Source organism: Trypanosoma theileri, assembly GCF_002087225.1.
Source record: "Trypanosoma theileri isolate Edinburgh chromosome Unknown TM35_Tth_67_V1, whole genome shotgun sequence".
NCBI lineage: Eukaryota > Euglenozoa > Kinetoplastea > Trypanosomatida > Trypanosomatidae > Trypanosoma > Trypanosoma theileri.
This window is the reverse complement of record NW_021639909.1, coordinates 1,617-19,197: the sequence shown is the minus strand read 5'-3', so window position 1 is coordinate 19,197 and position 17,581 is coordinate 1,617. Positions and strand designations below refer to the sequence as shown.

The 17,581-nt window shown below is 41.9% G+C and overlaps 10 protein-coding genes across 10 annotated transcripts; all 10 read left to right on the top strand.

The window, feature by feature from the left end:
- Positions 1-2: 2 nt before the first annotated feature.
- TM35_000671090 (uncharacterized protein) lies at positions 3-962 on the top strand (the record flags this gene model as incomplete). The annotated part of the gene is made up of 1 exon (XM_029031129.1): positions 3-962. A coding segment is annotated over one exon (960 nt), but the record flags the coding sequence as incomplete, so codon positions are not given.
- Positions 963-1,740: 778 nt separating this feature from the next.
- Positions 1,741-2,805, top strand: TM35_000671080 (uncharacterized protein; the record flags this gene model as incomplete). The annotated part of the gene is made up of 1 exon (XM_029031128.1): positions 1,741-2,805. One exon carries the CDS (start codon positions 1,741-1,743, stop codon positions 2,803-2,805), a length of 1,065 nt encoding a protein of 354 aa, XP_028877568.1.
- Positions 2,806-3,628: 823 nt separating this feature from the next.
- Positions 3,629-4,507, top strand: TM35_000671070 (uncharacterized protein; the record flags this gene model as incomplete). Its single annotated transcript, XM_029031127.1, has 1 exon — positions 3,629-4,507. The coding sequence occupies one exon, from the start codon at positions 3,629-3,631 to the stop codon at positions 4,505-4,507; it is 879 nt and encodes a 292-aa protein (XP_028877567.1).
- Positions 4,508-4,662: 155 nt separating this feature from the next.
- Positions 4,663-5,751, top strand: TM35_000671060 (uncharacterized protein; the record flags this gene model as incomplete). Its single annotated transcript, XM_029031126.1, has 1 exon — positions 4,663-5,751. The coding sequence occupies one exon, from the start codon at positions 4,663-4,665 to the stop codon at positions 5,749-5,751; it is 1,089 nt and encodes a 362-aa protein (XP_028877566.1).
- Positions 5,752-6,988: 1,237 nt separating this feature from the next.
- On the top strand, positions 6,989-7,981 carry TM35_000671050 (uncharacterized protein; the record flags this gene model as incomplete). The annotated part of the gene is made up of 1 exon (XM_029031125.1): positions 6,989-7,981. The coding sequence occupies one exon, from the start codon at positions 6,989-6,991 to the stop codon at positions 7,979-7,981; it is 993 nt and encodes a 330-aa protein (XP_028877565.1).
- A 929-nt stretch (positions 7,982-8,910) lies between these two features.
- Positions 8,911-9,978, top strand: TM35_000671040 (uncharacterized protein; the record flags this gene model as incomplete). Its single annotated transcript, XM_029031124.1, has 1 exon — positions 8,911-9,978. The coding sequence occupies one exon, from the start codon at positions 8,911-8,913 to the stop codon at positions 9,976-9,978; it is 1,068 nt and encodes a 355-aa protein (XP_028877564.1).
- Positions 9,979-10,586: 608 nt separating this feature from the next.
- TM35_000671030 (uncharacterized protein) lies at positions 10,587-11,525 on the top strand (the record flags this gene model as incomplete). The annotated part of the gene is made up of 1 exon (XM_029031123.1): positions 10,587-11,525. The coding sequence occupies one exon, from the start codon at positions 10,587-10,589 to the stop codon at positions 11,523-11,525; it is 939 nt and encodes a 312-aa protein (XP_028877563.1).
- A 570-nt stretch (positions 11,526-12,095) lies between these two features.
- Positions 12,096-13,115, top strand: TM35_000671020 (uncharacterized protein; the record flags this gene model as incomplete). Its single annotated transcript, XM_029031122.1, has 1 exon — positions 12,096-13,115. The coding sequence occupies one exon, from the start codon at positions 12,096-12,098 to the stop codon at positions 13,113-13,115; it is 1,020 nt and encodes a 339-aa protein (XP_028877562.1).
- An 825-nt stretch (positions 13,116-13,940) lies between these two features.
- On the top strand, positions 13,941-14,891 carry TM35_000671010 (uncharacterized protein; the record flags this gene model as incomplete). The annotated part of the gene is made up of 1 exon (XM_029031121.1): positions 13,941-14,891. One exon carries the CDS (start codon positions 13,941-13,943, stop codon positions 14,889-14,891), a length of 951 nt encoding a protein of 316 aa, XP_028877561.1.
- A 1,075-nt stretch (positions 14,892-15,966) lies between these two features.
- Positions 15,967-17,052, top strand: TM35_000671000 (uncharacterized protein; the record flags this gene model as incomplete). The annotated part of the gene is made up of 1 exon (XM_029031120.1): positions 15,967-17,052. The coding sequence occupies one exon, from the start codon at positions 15,967-15,969 to the stop codon at positions 17,050-17,052; it is 1,086 nt and encodes a 361-aa protein (XP_028877560.1).
- Between the last annotated feature and the right edge of the window lie 529 nt (positions 17,053-17,581).

Below are 17,581 nucleotides of genomic sequence, written 5' to 3'. Positions count from 1 at the left end.
TGGTGTTGGCTAATGATCCTGCAGTTAGTTTAGCTCCTGAGGGTGGTGTTCATCCAACTGGGAGTGGTGAACGTCAAGAAACTGAAGAAGCTGCAGATGATGATAGTGGTAGAGGAAAGGGGCACGAATTGGCACAGTCTGCAGGTGATGTTCACCATGAAGAGAAAGAAAAAGGAGATGAGGAGGAAGAAGTTCCTGCTGCTTATCCTCTTCCTGGTGTTCCTCCTGGTGATCAACCACCACTACCAGCAGCAGCACATCCACAGCCTGCGGCCTCAGCTGAACTGACCAATGGATCTCTCAGTGCCTCAGCGAAGGTTACTATTCCTGCTGTCAGGCAGAATGATCAGAGTAGAACTGATATGGAAGTGAGGGACTTGGCAAGCACGGGTGCAACTGGTCCTCTACAGGGTGGAATAACAGAGGAGGAAATAAAGAAACTTGAAAGGCCTCCAGCACTGCAATCTGTCAGTACTCCTGAAGAGAACTCTGAAGTTTCACAGACCTCCCTTCCACAGACAGAGGAAACATTGCCTAAAACCACACAGGAGAACCATGAAAAGAATACAGACAATCAGAGTGTATCAAGTGGAAGTACAACTACGAATGATGGTGCACCAACAGAATCTTCTTTACCAACAACTACTGAAGCCAATGCTACACCTTCACCACAGGAAACTGAGGGGAATAATGAATCTGATCATAAAAACGCTGACAATGGCACTGCACCTGAAGGGAGTGAGTCATCAAGTAACCCAACTAATGAGGAATCAACCTTAACCACAACTACCACTACCACCACGACAACAACAACACTTCCTCCTGAACTCACAAACAACAAGAAGGGTGATGCAGACAGCAGCAGCAGTATCAGCAGTTCTGTGTGGGTGCGTGTACCACTACTGATTGTGTTACACTGGCCTGTATTCTTGTGTGCTGATTGTGGTGGTGTGATGGTGTGACTCAGGTCATCCTTTGTTTTCTTTTTTCTTTTTTGCATGCATCCACACTACAGTCTAACTAATCTTTCACCTGTTGGTATATCTCTTTTTTTTTGTTTCTTAATGTTAATGATATTGTTTTTGTGTGTGTTTTTACTCTCTGTGTTTATCCTATAATTATTATTGCTACTCCATTGTGTGTGTGTGTGTGTGTGTGTTGTTGGAGACTCTCTGTGTGTGTGCACCTGGGCTTGCACTGTGATAATGATGAACTGCCTTTTTACACTGGGAAAAGGAAATAATAATAATAACAGATGAATTTATATTTATAATTGCGTATATACACATATATAGACTTATACCCATAGTTGGTGTATTTCTGTGTTTACTGGGTAAATTGGGCTAATTGTTAATATCTCTTTGTTTCCTTGTGTTGTTGGCTGGGTCATTGTGTGTGCTTTGCACTGCACCGTTATGATATTCTGCTTTCTTCTGAGGGAGGAATAAATAACAGTTGCGTATTTACGTTTAGAATTGTTGATGAACTCAAGCACACCCATAGTTCTCTGGTTCGTATGTTTGATGTCTCGCTTGTTCCTGTTCACATTTGTTTTCTTCAATTTGCTTGGGTGTGTGTGCGTTTGTCCCTTTATTCGACTAGTACTTGCTTACACTGATGCCTTTTTTTTGTGGTTTGTGTTTTTCTTGTAATATATTCCATAATTTCTCTCTCTTATGTTTTTTTTTCCTTTTATTTTTTCATTTGAGATACCTAAAACAGCAAAAAATATTTTTTGCCATGAAGCTAGTCTGTCGTACTTTGTGTTTGCTGTTCTTGTTTCTGATCATTGTTTGTTTGTCTTTGACGGCTGCGGCGAGTGATCCAAGTCATGCACTTGAAACTCTGCAAAACACTGATGATCATCACACTTTGGAGACGCAGGATTCCCTTGAACGTAGCCCAACGTGTACGGCTGACCAGACTGATTGTCCGCCACAGGAAGATTCTAATAAAGAATCTTTGCAATTACAACAAGCTTTAGAAGAGCAGTCAGCTTCAATAGGAGACGGTGTTGCTGGTGGTGATGGTCACTTGAAAGAGGGTAAAGGTCTTCCACAAGTAAAACAGAACCTTGAAAGTGATACTTCAGCACTAACTAATGGCCTCGAGAGTGTCGTTGCTGCTTCTCGATCCCATTCTCCTGAAGAAGAAGTTAAATCAAGTCTTCCTGAATCTCACAAAGCTCCTTCGTCGGGTGGTAAGGCTCCTCCTGAGGGAAACAAAGACAGTTTACAAACACACAATTCCCACGAACAAAGTGATTCTCATGTTAACGAAGAAGAAGGGGAAAGACAGAAACAACTGGGAAATAACAAGCAGGAGGCATTAAAACCATCACAAGAAGCAGCACCAGGTGAAGCATCTTCTGTACAAGAATCTGGATTACACGAAAATGGAAAGCCATTAAGCGACCTCACATCTCAATCACAAACAGAATCCACTGATTCACAAAACACAGAGAACACAAACACAACAACGTCAGGAACTGCTGAAGGGCAAGAACCATCCACTGGCACAACTCCCAATACAGGTGACACTTCACACAGCACTTCGGCCACAGCTGATGCTCAAAATAATCCGGCTGATAATGGAACTAATGTTGCTGCGAACACTGCAGAGAGTGAAACAACCCGTAATGAGCAATCCACCACCACCACCACAACAACAACAACAACACTTCCTCCTGAGACTACAAACAACAAGAAGGGTGATGCAGACAGCAGCAGCAGTATCAGCAGTTCTGTGTGGGTGCGTGTACCACTACTGATTGTGGTTACACTGGCCTGTATTCTTGTGTGCTGATTGTGATGGTGGTGGTGGTGTGACTCAGGTCATCCTTTGTTTTTTTCTTTTTTGCATGCATCCACACTACAGTCTAACTAATCTTCCACATGTTGGAATTTCTCTTTTTTGTTTCTTAATGATATTGTGTTTTGTGTGTTTTTGCTCTCTCTGTGTTTATCCTATAATTATTATTATTGCTACTCCATTTTGTGTGTGTGTTGTTGGAGACTCTCTCTGTGTGTGTGCACCTGGGCTTGCACTGTGATGATGATAATGATGAACTGTTTTTTGTAGTGGGAAAATGAAATAATAATAACCGATGAATTTATATTTATAATTGCGTATATACACACATATAGACTTACACCCATAGTTGGTGTATTTTTCTGTGTATTTACTTGGATAATTGGGCTAATTGTTTAATATCTGTTTTTTTTATTTGCTCGTGGGTTGGCGGGTCATACTGTTTTTTGCCCTGCGGCAATGATGATGGTGAGTCATTGGAAAAATAAGACAGTAACAGACAAATATAGTATCCATTGCATCTTAACTTAAACATAAGCAACGTTTGCTGGATTGTGTGTTTTGTGCTCTTAAGTTCTGTTTTTTCCTTTTGCTTGGGTGTATGTGGTTTTATGTATTCCTCTTTTAACGTTTTCTAATGTGTTTTGACTTTTTTGTTTTGTGTTGCTTTATTCGTATTTTGGACTGTGTTATAATTGTTTTTTTGTTCTTATTTGTCTCTTTATTTCGTAGTTAAGTTTTCCAAATCAAGAAGCATTATTTTCTTCTGGTGATAATGTTGTGTCGTGTGTTGTTTTCTGTTGTTTTGCTGTTGATCATGTCTTCTGTGTGGGTGGCGACGGACGTGTCTGCTTCTACTGGACAAGCTGGAGGGGAAGACGGTGATAGAGGTGGTTCAGGTTCCCCAGGTCCTGAAGGTCCTGCCGTTCCAAAAGGTACTCAGGGTTCTGGTAAAGCTTCTTGTCCTGAGGGAGTGGAAAGGGACGTTAATTGTCCTTCTGAGATTGCTAATACGTCTTGTTCTTCTAGTCCTTCTGATTCTACTGGTGGTCGTAGTTGTACTCAAGCTGAAGTGGAAGATCATAATCCTGATCCACCTTCTGCTCCTGCTAGTGAAAGAGGTGAACAGGGTCGTGCTGGTGCTGGTGCTACTACTTGTCCTGATGGTGATACAGCTAATGCTAAGTGTCCCAAAGAAACAACATTACAAAAGGGTCCGCTTAAAGCGGAAGACCCTGCTGAGGCTTCACATGGTCAAGATGCTGAACTTGGTGTTAGTGCACCAAGTATAGGGGCTGCTGGTGAAGCAGGTCGGGCTGGTGCTCAAGCTGACCAGGAAACTCGAGGAGAACAAGAGGCTGCTGCACCTACTGATTCTGCTACGAGACCGGAGACAACTGCAAGTGAACCTAACACTGGAATCAGCAGCAACAGGGAAGGAAATGTAAGTGAAACATCACAACCTCCATCTTCTCCTAACGATACAGCAACAGCGAGTGATGCTGGTTCTAATCCTGCATCGAATGAAGATGGTACAACATCTTCAGGGGGAGAATCAACAAGCAACCTCGAAAGTGTGGGAAATGCAGATACCACCACCACCAGAACAACAACACTTCCTCCTGAACTCACAAACAACAAGAAGGGTGATGCAGACAGCAGCAGCAGTATCAGCAGTTCTGTGTGGGTNTGGTAGATTCCATATGTGTATGTGTGTGTGGAGTAATAGTGGTGTACTTTTGCTTCTGTGTTTTCTCTTCCTTCTTTTTTCTCTTTTCCACACTCCATCCATTAGACCTGTGAACTCAAGTGAGAAGGAGGATAACAACAAGAACAAGAAAAAGAAGAGGAATGATGATGATGCGCCGTGTGATGTGTGTGTTGGTCGTTGTGCTGTGCTGTGCCTGCGGGTATACCATGACGGTTGCTGCTGAGTCGGAGTGGGATGATTTTCTTGGAGACACAAGCACTAAGTATAGGGAAAAGAAGCTTGCAGAGGAGTGTACAAAGAATGAGGGTACCCCCAATCATGTGGTTGAAGGAATAAAGTGTTCGGATTGGAAAGCACGTAAGTCGATTACGAAAAAACCGATGCCTTCACTTCAATCAAAACCCAATCTCGTTGATCAACATGAACAACAACAAGTACGCGTGGAAGTGGAATTACAAGACCAGGCACATAAAGAACCAGCGGAGAGAGAATCATCTGAGAATGTTAGAGGCCCAGACAGTCCTGTGGGAACTGGACCCCGTCCTGATGGGGATGCAGAAGGTTCGTTAGAAACATCAAGTACATCCGCACAACCTATTTCTTCCCCAACTACACCAAAGGAACCGGCTCCAACTACACCAAAGGAACCGGCTCCAACTTCACCAAAGGATCCAGCAAATAATCCACCAAAAGAAACCGCTAAAGGTCAACAAGAGGGTCTAGATCAATCTAGTGAACACTCTGGTTCTGGTGCTATTGTGAATCGAACTGGTGGTGGTTCTAATGGTGGTTCTTCTTCTGATCATCCTGAGGCACCTGCTCCACCTGCTGCTTCTTCTTCTTCTGCTGAGGAGAGTGCTGCTCCGGCTAAAGGCGACAGTCAACCTGGAGTCAGCGGCAGCAGTGCAGCAGGTGAAGGTGCAGCAGATAATGCGAATGCTGAGGCAACGCAACCTTCTTCTCCCACAACTTCAGAGATAAATAATGCCAGTAGTTCTGATACTGCAAACGCTGGAAATGGCACTACTTCTCCAGAGGATGAATCTCAAAGTAACCCATCTGATGTGGGAAATACAGAAACCACCACCACAACAACAACAACACTTTCTCCTGAACTCACAAACAAAAAGAAGGGTGATGCAGACAGCAGCAGCAGTATCAGCAGTTCTGTGTGGGTGCGTGTATCACTACTGATTGTGGTTACACTGGCCTGTATTCTTGTGTGCTGATTGTGATGGTGGTGGTGTGACTCAGGTCATCCTTTTTTTCTTTTTCTTTTTTTGCGTACATCCCTACAGTCTAACTAATCTTCCACCTGTTGGGATTTCTTTCTGTTTCTTAATATTAATGTGTGTTTTGTGTGTTTTTGCTCTCTATGTTTATCCTATAATAATTATTATTGCTACTCCATTGTGTGTGTGTTCTTGGAGACTCTCTCTGTGTGTGTGCACCTGGGCTTGCACTGTAAAGATAAGGATGAACTGCTTTTTTCAGTGGAAAAAAGGAAATAATAATAACAGATGAATTTATATTTATAATTGCGTATATGCACACATATAGACTTACACCCATAGTTGTGTATATTTCTGTGCTTACTGGGTAAATTGGGCTAATGGTTAATAACTGTTTGTTTGCTTGTGGTTTGCTGGGGCATTGTGTGTTTTGTCCTGCGCCATGTTGGTTATGGTTTGCTTTATGAAAAAAAAAGAAAAAACGGTAACTGATATTTATATTTATAATTGCGTATACATGACCATGGAAGGTGTAATTATGTTTTTCTTTATGTGTTGTGGTATTTGGTTATGCTTGTAATTTGTGCTTTGTTTTTCTTTTGATTGGGGATTTTATATGGTAACTCGTTATTTGATTCTTTACTGGTTATCCCGTTGGTGATTTTTTGTGTTTCTTTCTGTTTTTCTTTTTTTCGTTTTCTTTATCATATAGTGTTTGTTTGTACCTACTTTTTTGACTTGTTGTTTCTCTTATTTGTTCCTTTTCTTCTTTGTTTAGTTGGATTACAGCGAACGATAAAAGAAATTCGTGCTGAAATGATGCTGCTGCACCGTATATTGTGTTTTCTGGCTTTGTTACTAATGGTGGCAAGTGTTTGTGCGTTGGCTGAAGATCTTTCTGCTCAGCCTCTTGGTCAAGGTCTTGATCCTACCGGTACTGCTGCTGCTTCTGCTAAAGCTGCTTCTGTTGGTGCTTGTCCTCCTGGTCCTAATGGGGCTCCTTCAGATACTACCGACAGTAATTGTGGTACTGGTGTTGCTGGTCCACGCGTTGATACTCTTACAGGCGATCTCGGTACAGAAGGAAAATTAGAAGGTGGACCAAAAGGTCCAGATGGTGGCAGGAATCTCTCTGGGGAAAGTGGTCTCGGGGCGAAAGGTAATGTGAATCCAGAAGTACAAAACGTGGTTGTGCAAACCAAGGTGGAGGTGAAAGAAAACAAGAAAGACACCCATGATAAAGATCAGGCACAAACCAAAACCGCTGAGGGAAACGGTCAAGGTAGAAACGATAACTATATCTCTGGTGAGAGTCGGCGTACTCAAGTTGACCAAGGATTGGCTAATAACGACCGGTCAACTGGAGAAGAAGCTAATTCTGTTGACAACACCCAACCTGGAGGGACACCTGGAAATCAAAATGAACAACGATCCGATTCTTCTCTTGAATCCACTTCACTTGATGCAGCCACTCATGAAAACAGTGCCACGAATAAACCGACAACAGGCACACAGGATTCTCAATCAAACAGTGGTACAGGTGATGCCAATAACTCAGCGAGCACAGACTCTGACCCACCCACTCCACCCACTGAAGAGGAATCAACCACCACCACCACCACNCGCTCTCCTGCTCTCATGTGCGTGTGTGCACGTCCTCGCTGAAGAAGTGCCTGCCGCCGATCTTTCCGACCAAGTCCCTGATACGGAGAGTGAGAGAAAGATTATTCTTCAAGGAGCTCCTGAGGCCCAACTTTATCCTAATTGCACTGGTGGTCACACTGAAACTACTACCATTGGTACTTGTCCTTCTGTATCACAACCAGCACCAAAAGAAGTTGTTCCTGAAAAAAAAGTACCGCCTGATCCTGTTCCTGGTACCCCTGGTGAAGCTGAATGCTCTGCTGCTGCTCCTGAGGCTTCTAATCAAAATTGTCGTACTTCCACTACTACAAGTGGATCTACTGGAGGAATAAAAGGTGATAGTGCAGACACACAAGGACTACCAGCGGTCTCACAAAGGACTGAGACGGACAGTGGTGTACAAAGCCCACAGGGTCCTCCCAGTGCTGCTGCTCCCTCTCCTGGTCCTACTTCTGATTCTCCTGATATTAAGGGAAGTGGTGCTGTGTCTGCAAGTGAAAGGCAAGCTGGAGGAAGTGTGGGAAATGCAAATGGAACAGCAGAACAACCTTCTACTAACGGTTCAACCACAGAGTGCAGCTGAGTCGACAAATGCTGAGAATGGCAGTACACCTGAAGGAATTGAATCAACAGGAAATACAGGTGACATGGTAAATACAGACACCACCACAACAACAACACTTCCACCTGAACTCACAAACAACAAGAAGGGTGATGCAGACAGCAGCAGCAGTATCAGCAGTTCTGTGTGGGTGCGTGTACCACTACTGATTGTGGTTACACTGGCCTGTATTCTTGTGTGCTGATTGTGCTAGTGGTGGTGGTGGTGTGACTCAGGTCATCCTTTGTTTTCTTTTTTCTTTTCTTGCGTGCATCCCTAAAGTCTAACTCATCTTCCACCTGTTGGTAATTTCTCTTCTTTTTGTTTCTTAATGTTAATGTGTGTTTTGTGTGTTTTTGCTATCTGTGTGTTTATCCTATAATAATTATTATTGCTACTCCATTGTGTGTGTGTGTGTTCTTGGAGAATCTCTCTGTGTGTGTGCCTGGGCTTGCACTGTAATGATGATAATGATGAACTGTTTTTTGCAATGGGAAAAATGAAATAATGATAACAGATAAATATTTATAATTATAATTGCGTATATACACACATATATAGACTTACACCCATAGTTGTTGTTATATTTCTGTGTTTACTGTGTAAATTGGGCTAATGGTTAATCTTTGTTTCTTTGTTTGTTTGATGATTTTGCTGGGTGGTTCAGCCTTTTTTGAGATATTTCTGAGTGTGGGCTTCTTTTTTGTTTTTACTTTTAATGAGGTTATTTGCGCTGTATTTCATTCTGTAACTGGTAGGTTTTACTTTTCACGATGTGAATATCCATAGTGGTAATCGATTTGTGTGTCCTAACATGTTTGATACTTCAGTTATTTTTTTTTTATTTTGCTTGTTGATTGTCTTTCTTTCTAGATCAGTGTTTTTACGCAATCCAAACTATTGTCTCTCTCATGATGATGAAGATGAACCGTGTGATGTGTGTGTTGGCCGTTGTGCTGTGCTGCACCTGCGGGTATACCATGGCTGCTGCTGCTGAAGTGGCACCGAAGCCGAATGATATTGAGGGCTTGTATTCCCCGTGGGATGGAGAACCTATTAGTTCAATCATGGAGTGTACGAATGGGCACAAAGAAAACAGAAATATGGATTGCACAGAGTTTTTAAATGATAGAACGAAATGGCAAAGTGAACGTTCACAGCGTGTTAAGCAACAAACATCCTCTAGAGTAACTGAGACCCGTGATGCACTGGGTACACTTCAACGACCTTCTGCAGGTTCAGATGGACATGCAGCAGGTGAAGGAGAAACTACAACAGGCATCAATGGTGATCAAAGAAGTAATTCTCATGAGAACGGGAGAGAGAATACGGTACTGTCCGCTGAGGAACTAAAAACTGGTAAACTTTCCATACAACCAGGTCAGTCAGAAAATCAGTCTCCTTCAAGTGCTATTGGTAACAAGGAAGAAATTACTGTTCTCTCTCCGCACTCTAATAATGGACAAAGTGGCAGCGGAGGTCCACATGATCAAGAAACCGGACACCAAGACAACAGAGTATCTCAGGTGGAGGAAGACGGCAAAACAAAAACACCTCCTATTATCGACGACCCTGCAGGAAGTAAATCTGAAACAGGAACGAGTTCTAATACAACACAAGTTCCAAACCAGGAACCCATTCCACCTACAAATGATACGGAAGAAGCATCCCATATGAAAGCTGGTAAAAGCACAAATGACAACGGTAATCCTACAGAGCATTCTCTTGTAGCTTCAGATACGACTGCTACAGGAGGTTCAAAAGCGAATGGCAATGCTGATTCGCCGAACATCACCAACATTAACAGTGAACCGCCAACCACAACGCCATCTCCTCTAACAGATGTAGAGATCAGCACCATCGCTTCCACTGTACAGAGGAAAAAGGCTAATGCTGACAGCAGTGTCAGTCCTGTGTGGATGCGTACTACAGCACCGCTGTTGATTATGGTTGTGTTGTTCTCCGTTGCCGTGTACTGAACGGTAGGACTCATCTGAGGACAAATAATAATAATGGTAAAACTAACACAATCATAATTGCGTGCATCCCCCATGGGTGAATGAATGAACTAATAATCTGTTTACTAGCTTTCTCTTTTAATTTGTTTTTCTTTTCTTTTCTTCCACTTTTATATGTGTGTGTTCTTTTTTCTAATAATTCCATTACTTGCTTTTCCCGTTGTACGTGTGTGCAGAAAACTGGGCTGTTCTGCTCACTGACGGTATACATCTCTTGCTAGTACACACAGATGTGTGTGCGCAGTAATTTAGTACATAAACTAGAGCCATGGGGTATTGTGTGTGTGTTTGGCTCTCTCTTATTTGGGTATTGTGTTGTGTTTTCTTTTCTTTTTTCTTCTTTTTTCTATTAAGGGGTACATATTATCACTACAAGCGAGTTATTCCTTTTTGTTGCTTTACTGTGCTGTTACTGCTTATCTCTTTTCCACTGTGAGTATTTGTGCACTGCATCCACTGTGTATGTATCACTTTCACTTCTTTTTTCTCTCTTCCACACTCCCTGCATAGATCTGCGATCTCAAGTGACAAGGAAGACAAGAACAAGAAAAAGAAGAGGTATGATGATAATGCGCCGTGTGATGTGTGTGTTGGCCGTTGTGATGTGCTGCGCCTACTGGTATACCATGACGGCTGCTGCTAGTAGTTCTTCTTCTGAAGGAGGGGTAGCCCATGAGGATCTTGATTCTTCTTGGAATGATAAGGTGGAATATGACAAGTTGGTGGGGGCTGCTGGTGATGTTAGTTGGTCACAGTTGGGTACTGGTATGAGCGAAGAAGGTAAAAAAATTGAAAAGTATTACAAGTGTAAGAAAGCCCCTAATCATACAGTTGAAGGAATAAACTGTTCGATTTGGAAAGAATTTAGGAATGGGACTCCCAGTAAACCAGAGCCAATTGACCAGGAGGTACTACGTACACAACAACAACAGAAAGGTGATTCAACTGATGAAATTGCTGGAGTGAGTGGACCTCGTCTTCAAACCAGTGGTACTGTTGCCAAGGGGAGTGGTGAAAGCTCAGAAAAGGCTACGGTAACTGAACCCCAATCTGTTGAAAAACCATTGGATACACCAGATATAATGACTATACCTGCAAAACCTATATCTGCAACGAGTTCTTCTGCGAGTGCACCTGCAGAGACCAGCACAATTTCATCATCTTCCACTAAAGAGAATACAGGTAGCAGTACCTCTGGCACAGACGCAGCTGATAACAGTACATCCGCCGACTCTAATCTTACCCAGCAAACACCTGCAACTGTTGATTTGACTGCTATACCAGACTCACAAGGAACCAATTCCACTACTCCACAGAGCCCCGAGAGCAATGTCACTGATACACCAACCACCACTCCATCTACTGTACCCAACGGAGGGTTAACCACAATCGCATCCGCAGTGCAGAAGAACAGACCCAATGCTGACAGCAGTCTCAGTCCTGTGTGGATGTGCACTGCAGCACCGTTGATGATTGTGGCTGTGTTGTTCTCCGCTACCGTGTACTGAACGGTGGGACTCATCTGAGAACAAATAATAATAATAAAAATGGTTAATACTAACATAATCATAATTGCGTACATCCCCATGGGTGAATGAAATTAATAATCTGTTTATCAGCTTTCTCTTTTAATTGGAATTTCTTTTCTTTTTCTTTTACTTTTATGTGTGTGTGTTCTTTTTTTAATAATTTCATTACTTGCTTTTCCCGTTGTGTGTGTTTGCAGAAAACTGGGCTGTTCTGCTCACTGACGGTATACATCTCTTGCTAGTACACAGATGTGTGTGTGCAGTAATTTAATATACATAAACTAGAGCCATGGGGTATTGTGTGTGTGTTTGGCTCTCTCTCTTATTTGGGTATTGTGAGGTCTTTTCTCTTTTTTTTTTTCTATTAAGGGTACATATTATACATGCAAGAGGAATATTACTTTTTGTTGCTTTACTGTAAAGTTGCTGCTTCTCTCTCTATACCACTGTGAGTACTTGTTGTATTGGTGTTTGTTTGTTTCTATCTCAATTCTTCCCTTGTGGTCCTCTTTCTTGTATTAGTTTATTGAAGTAAAACAATCAGCAGCAATGACAATGACTGTAATGGTGAGGTGCTACATGTTCATTTTACTAACTCTTACACTTTGTTGTGCTTGTGGGTTGGTATGGGCTGATAATCCTAAACCTTCTACTGTTGGTGTTCCTTCTACTGTTGGTGTTCCTTCTCTTGTTCATCGTGCTATTCCTGCGTTTGAACTCATTCCTGAGAAGTTGGATGAGTATTATTCATTGATGGTATGTGGGAAGAATGAATGCAAGGCGGAGGATGTGAATACTGGACAACCTGCAGAAACGGAGCGTAGGAAACAGTCAGAGGATTCATTACCAGAGAAAACTGTTAGTTCTTCCCATCCTTCTCTTAATCCAGAGGAACCACCAGGTTCTACATCGCGGCAAGCAGGTAGCCACCTTGGTAGCTTACTTCCTTCTACTTCGTCTTCTCAAGAACAGGGACTTGCTGCGAATCAAGTCGATTCACAAAGAATCAAAAACGGTGAACACGTTGTCTCTCACAATATGGGTACTGGGGACGAAAAAGAAGATCAGAGACAAGAGACATCTGTTAAGGAGAACCATTCACAATCCACTGGTCAAGAAAGTGCACGAGACTCTCCTTTGCAAGTACCTGGTTCTACACCAGAAACAGAAAGGGTATTAAGCGAACAGGAATCTCAACCTTCACAAACAGAATCACGTGATACACAAAACCCGCAGACCACACAAGCAAATGTGCAAGGAACTAAAAATGGACATGACTCTTCTGCTCCCACAACTCAGAGTACAAGTGACGTTTCTCCCAGCAACACAACCACAGATGTTACCCATAATAATCAGGCAGAGAATGGAACTAATGTTGCAAAACCTGCAGAGAGTGAGTCAACCACCACTACTACTACTACTACTACTACTACTACTACTACACTTCCTCCTGAACTCACAAACAACAAGAAGGGTGATGCAGACAGCAGCAGCAGTATCAACAGTTCTGTGTGGGTGCGTCTGCCACTACTGATTGTGGTTACACTGGCTTGTATTCTTGTGTGCTAGATTGTGGTGGTGGTGTGGTGGTATGACTCAGGTCATCCTTTGTTTTCTTTTTCTTCTTTTGCATACATCCCTACAGTCTAACTAATCTTTCCATCTGTTGGGATTTCTTTTCTTTTTGTTTCTTAATGTTAATGTGTTTTGTGTGTGTTTATCCTATAATTATTATTGCTACTTCATTGTGTGTGTGTTCTTGGAGACTCTCTCTGTGTGTGTGTGCACCTGGGCTTGCACTGTGATGATGAACTGCTTTTTGCAGTGGGAAAAAGGAAATAATAATAACAGATGAATTTATATTTATAATTGCGTATATACGTATATAGAGTTACACCCATAGTTGGTGTATATTTCTGTGTTTACTGGATAAATTGGGCTAATGATTAATACCTTTGTTTTTTGCTTGCGTGGTTTGTTGGGGCGTTGTGCTTTTGCCCTGCACCGTTTTGGTATTCTGTTTTGTTCAGAATAGGAAAATAATAATAACTGTTACACAGAAAGTAATGTTTTGCTATGTTGACCAACGAATGAAGAGCTATAGTTTGGTGTATTTTCTTCTCTTGTTTGGTCGTACGTATAATTTATTAAATCATTGTTTCTCTTGCGGGCTTATTGAGAGTTTCTGTTTAGCATTGGGTATTGTGTGTTTTGTTTCTTTAATTGGACACTTTCTGAGTGATTGTTGTGGATTTATGTTTGTTTTCTATGTGTGCTTATATATATTTCTTGATGTGGAGCAATGATTTCCTTTTGTTGGTGTTTGTTTTCTCTTTTTTTTATTGCTCAGAGTAGTGCCACCAGATAATAATAACAACAGCTGTTCAGATACCAATGAGGCACGTGCTCTGTGTGTTGGTTCTCTCATTCTGTTGTGTCTGCGGATGTGTGTTAGCCGCTGAAGGAGGTGATGCTACTGGAGTTGATGGTGCTACTGTACAGACCCAGGATGATGGTACTCATTTAAAAAGTGCGCAAGAAGAAACTATGGAAACATGTGGTGCCGAAGGTAAAACGACGGAGAAAGCTTGCAAACCAAACACCACGCTGGGGTCGTCTCAAGAACGTTCATTAAGTGGAAACCAAGCAGATGATCACAGTAGATCTCCTCCAGGTCCAAATTCAGAGATACCTGGTCACGGTACTACATCTACGTCTAGAGGTTCATCTAATGGTTCGCCTGGTGATCGGGGTGGTTCCCTTGTAGAAAATAGAGAGAATTCATCTCCACTGATGGGAGAAAAGAAAGAAGGAGATGATGAACAAGTTTCGCGAGGTGTGGAAGAACGAGTAAGCCGTGAAGAAGCTGCTGTAGAAGGGAGCAGAGAGCACTCTGACAGTGAACCAGCAACAGTAAGCCCTGGTAACTCAGAAAACCCCAATGGTTCGGATAATGTGCAAACACCTGGAAACGAACAGAGTATTCAGACGGGTAATGGTACACAAGGCACAAGTGATGCGCAGGGCAATACACAACCACAAGAAGCTACCGTCACACAACCTTCTTCTCCTTCTGACACTTCCAGCAGTTCAGTTATAGAGAATACCGGAGGAACATCTTCTGGGAGTGATGACACTGGTTCACAGAATGAGTATACAAACACTACAGGTGTTGCAGGAAATACAACCACTACTACTACTACTACTACAACAACAACACTTCCTCCTGAACTCACAAACAACAAGAAGGGTGATGCAGACAGCAGCAGCAGTATCAGCAGTTCTGTGTGGGTGCGTGTACCACTACTGATTGTGGTGACACTGGCCTGTATTCTTGTGTGCTGATTGTGGTGGTGTGGTGGTGTGACTCAGATCATCCTTTGTTTTCTTTTTTTCTTTTTTGCATACACCCCTACAGTCTAACTAAGCTTCCCCTGTTTGGAGTTATCTTTTCTTTTTTTGTTTCTTAATGTTATTGTTATTGTTTTGTGTGTGTTTTTGCTCTCTGTGTTTATCCTATAATAATTATTATTGCTACTCCATTGTGTGTGTGTGTGTGTTCTTGGAGACTATCTGTGTGTGTCTATGAGCTTGCACTGTAATGATGATTATAAATTGCTTTTTATGGTGAAAGGAAGAAGGAAATAATAATAACAGATGAATTTATATTTATAATTGCATATACATACAAATACATATAGACTTATACCCATAGTTGGTGTATTTCTGTGTTTACTTGGGGTAAGTTGGGCTAATGGTTAATATCTTTTTATTTGCTTTAGTGTGCGTGGGTCAGTCTGTGCTTTTGTCCTGCACGGTTTTTGGTAATCTGTTTTATAATAGCAAAGGGACAACTAGTAGTAAATACAATTTGTATTCTTATGTGCTTGAACACACCATCATACCCAGTGGTCTGTGAGTTATTTTTGTTCAGTTGGTCCTGTTCTTAATTTGTGTTTTTGTTCACCTTTTCTTTGCTTGGGCGATGTGTGCTTTTTCCTGCATTGTTGTGTGTTAGAGTGTTTTGTGGGGAGAAACAATAATAAGGAATACACATATATATTTGTAATTGGGCTTTATTCGACCAGAAGAGGCATTTTGATGTATTTCTATGCTGTCTACTTTTTATGGTTGTACTCTTTAATTTCTTTTATTTTTCTTTTGAGGGGTTAATTGGGGTTATCTCTTTGTTATTGGGTACTGTGTGGGTTGTTCTTTTATTTGGGTATTATATGAGTTATGGTTGCAGCTTTCTGCAATGTGTGTGCTTCTGCTTTAATTGTTATCTGTTCTTTGATTTGGTATGTGTTCTTATCATGTGTTTTTTTTTCATTGATTCTATTTGTTTCTGTTTTTCTATCTGGTTTTCTTGTGTGTAAATGATTGAAGTAAGACTACTGCAAGAAGTATTGTAATAATAATGATGCGCTACGTGCTGTATATCCTCGCTCTCCTGCTCTCATGTGCGTGTGTGCACGTCCTCGCTGAAGAAGTGCCTGCCGCCGATCTTTCCGACCAAGTCCCTGATACGGAGAGTGAGACAAAGATTCTTCTTCAAGGTACTCCTAATTGCAGTGGTGATCCACCTGAAGTTCCTGAGGAATGTAAGAAAGTTGACAAAGTTCTTCCTGTTGGTCAGTGCACTAAAGGTGATACTCGTGGTAAAACTGTTTCTTCTGGTGAATGTAATACTTCTGGTGCTAAACCTGGACCTGATGATGGTGGTTCTGAGTGCATTCCTGGTACTCCTGGTAATTGTACTCTTCCTGATGCGGAGCATGGAATTAATCGTTCTAATTGCCCTGGTGCTTCTGGATGTGAGGAAGTTAGCCCAAATCATCAGCGAATACCCGCACATGGTGGTGATGGTTCTTCGGAGTGCAATTCAGGTGTTTCTGGTACCCCTGAACGTCCTTGTATTATTCCTACTCATCAACAACAACAACCACCACCACAAGGAGATCTACTTCATAAACAACCGAATGTAGTCCAAACACAAGGTCAGGATATACCCGAGGATGCATCAGAGCATACCGATGAACAGTCAGAGTTGCAAAAAGGTAGAACCTCTTTACAACCAAACTCTTCTCGTTCTTCTACATCCTCCCCAGCTGATAATCGTGTGAACAAAGATAATGGCAGTGTACCATCAGGAAGTGAAGGTCCAGAAAATACGTCAACCACAGAAGGACAGGCAACGACATCATCTGGAGACAGTGGTTCCAACAACACTAACCTACAAACTCAGCCGGAAAGTGCAAATGAAGGTGGTGACAGTAACTCCAGTAATCAGACTACTGCAGCTGCAGGTACGACTGGCACAGAAGGTTCACAGCGGAATGGCAATGCTGATTCAACCACCACCACCACCACCACTACCACTACCACAACACTTCCTCCTGAATCCACAAACAACAAGAAGGGTGATGCAGACAGCAGCAGTTCTGTGTGGGTGCGTGTACCACTACTGATTGTGGTTACACTGGCCTGTATTCTTGTGTGCTGATTGTGGTGGTGTGGTGTGACTCAGGTCATCATTTGTTTTCTTTTTTTTTGCATGCATCCCTACTACAGTCTAACTAATCTTCCACCTGTTGGGATTTCTTTTTTCTTTTTCTCTCTTAATGTTAATGTGTTTTGTGTGTCTTTTTGCTCTCTACGTGTGTTTATCCTATAATTATTATTATTGCTGTTCCATTGTGTGTGTTCTTGGAGACTCTCTGTGTGTGCACCTGGGCTTGCACTGTGATGTTGATGAATTGCTTTTTTGTTGTGAGAGAAAGAAATAATAATAAGAGATGAATTTATATTTATAATTGCGTATACACACATATATAGACTTATACCCATAGGTGGTGTATATTTCTATGTTTACTGTGTAAATGGGGTTAATGGTCAATATCTTTTTGTTTGCTTGTGGTTTTCTGGGGCATTGAGCCTCTTTTGATACATTTGTTAGTGTGGGCTTTTTTTTTTGTTTGTACTCTTACTGAGGTTATTGTGCTGTATTGCATACATTAAGTTGTTGGGTTTCT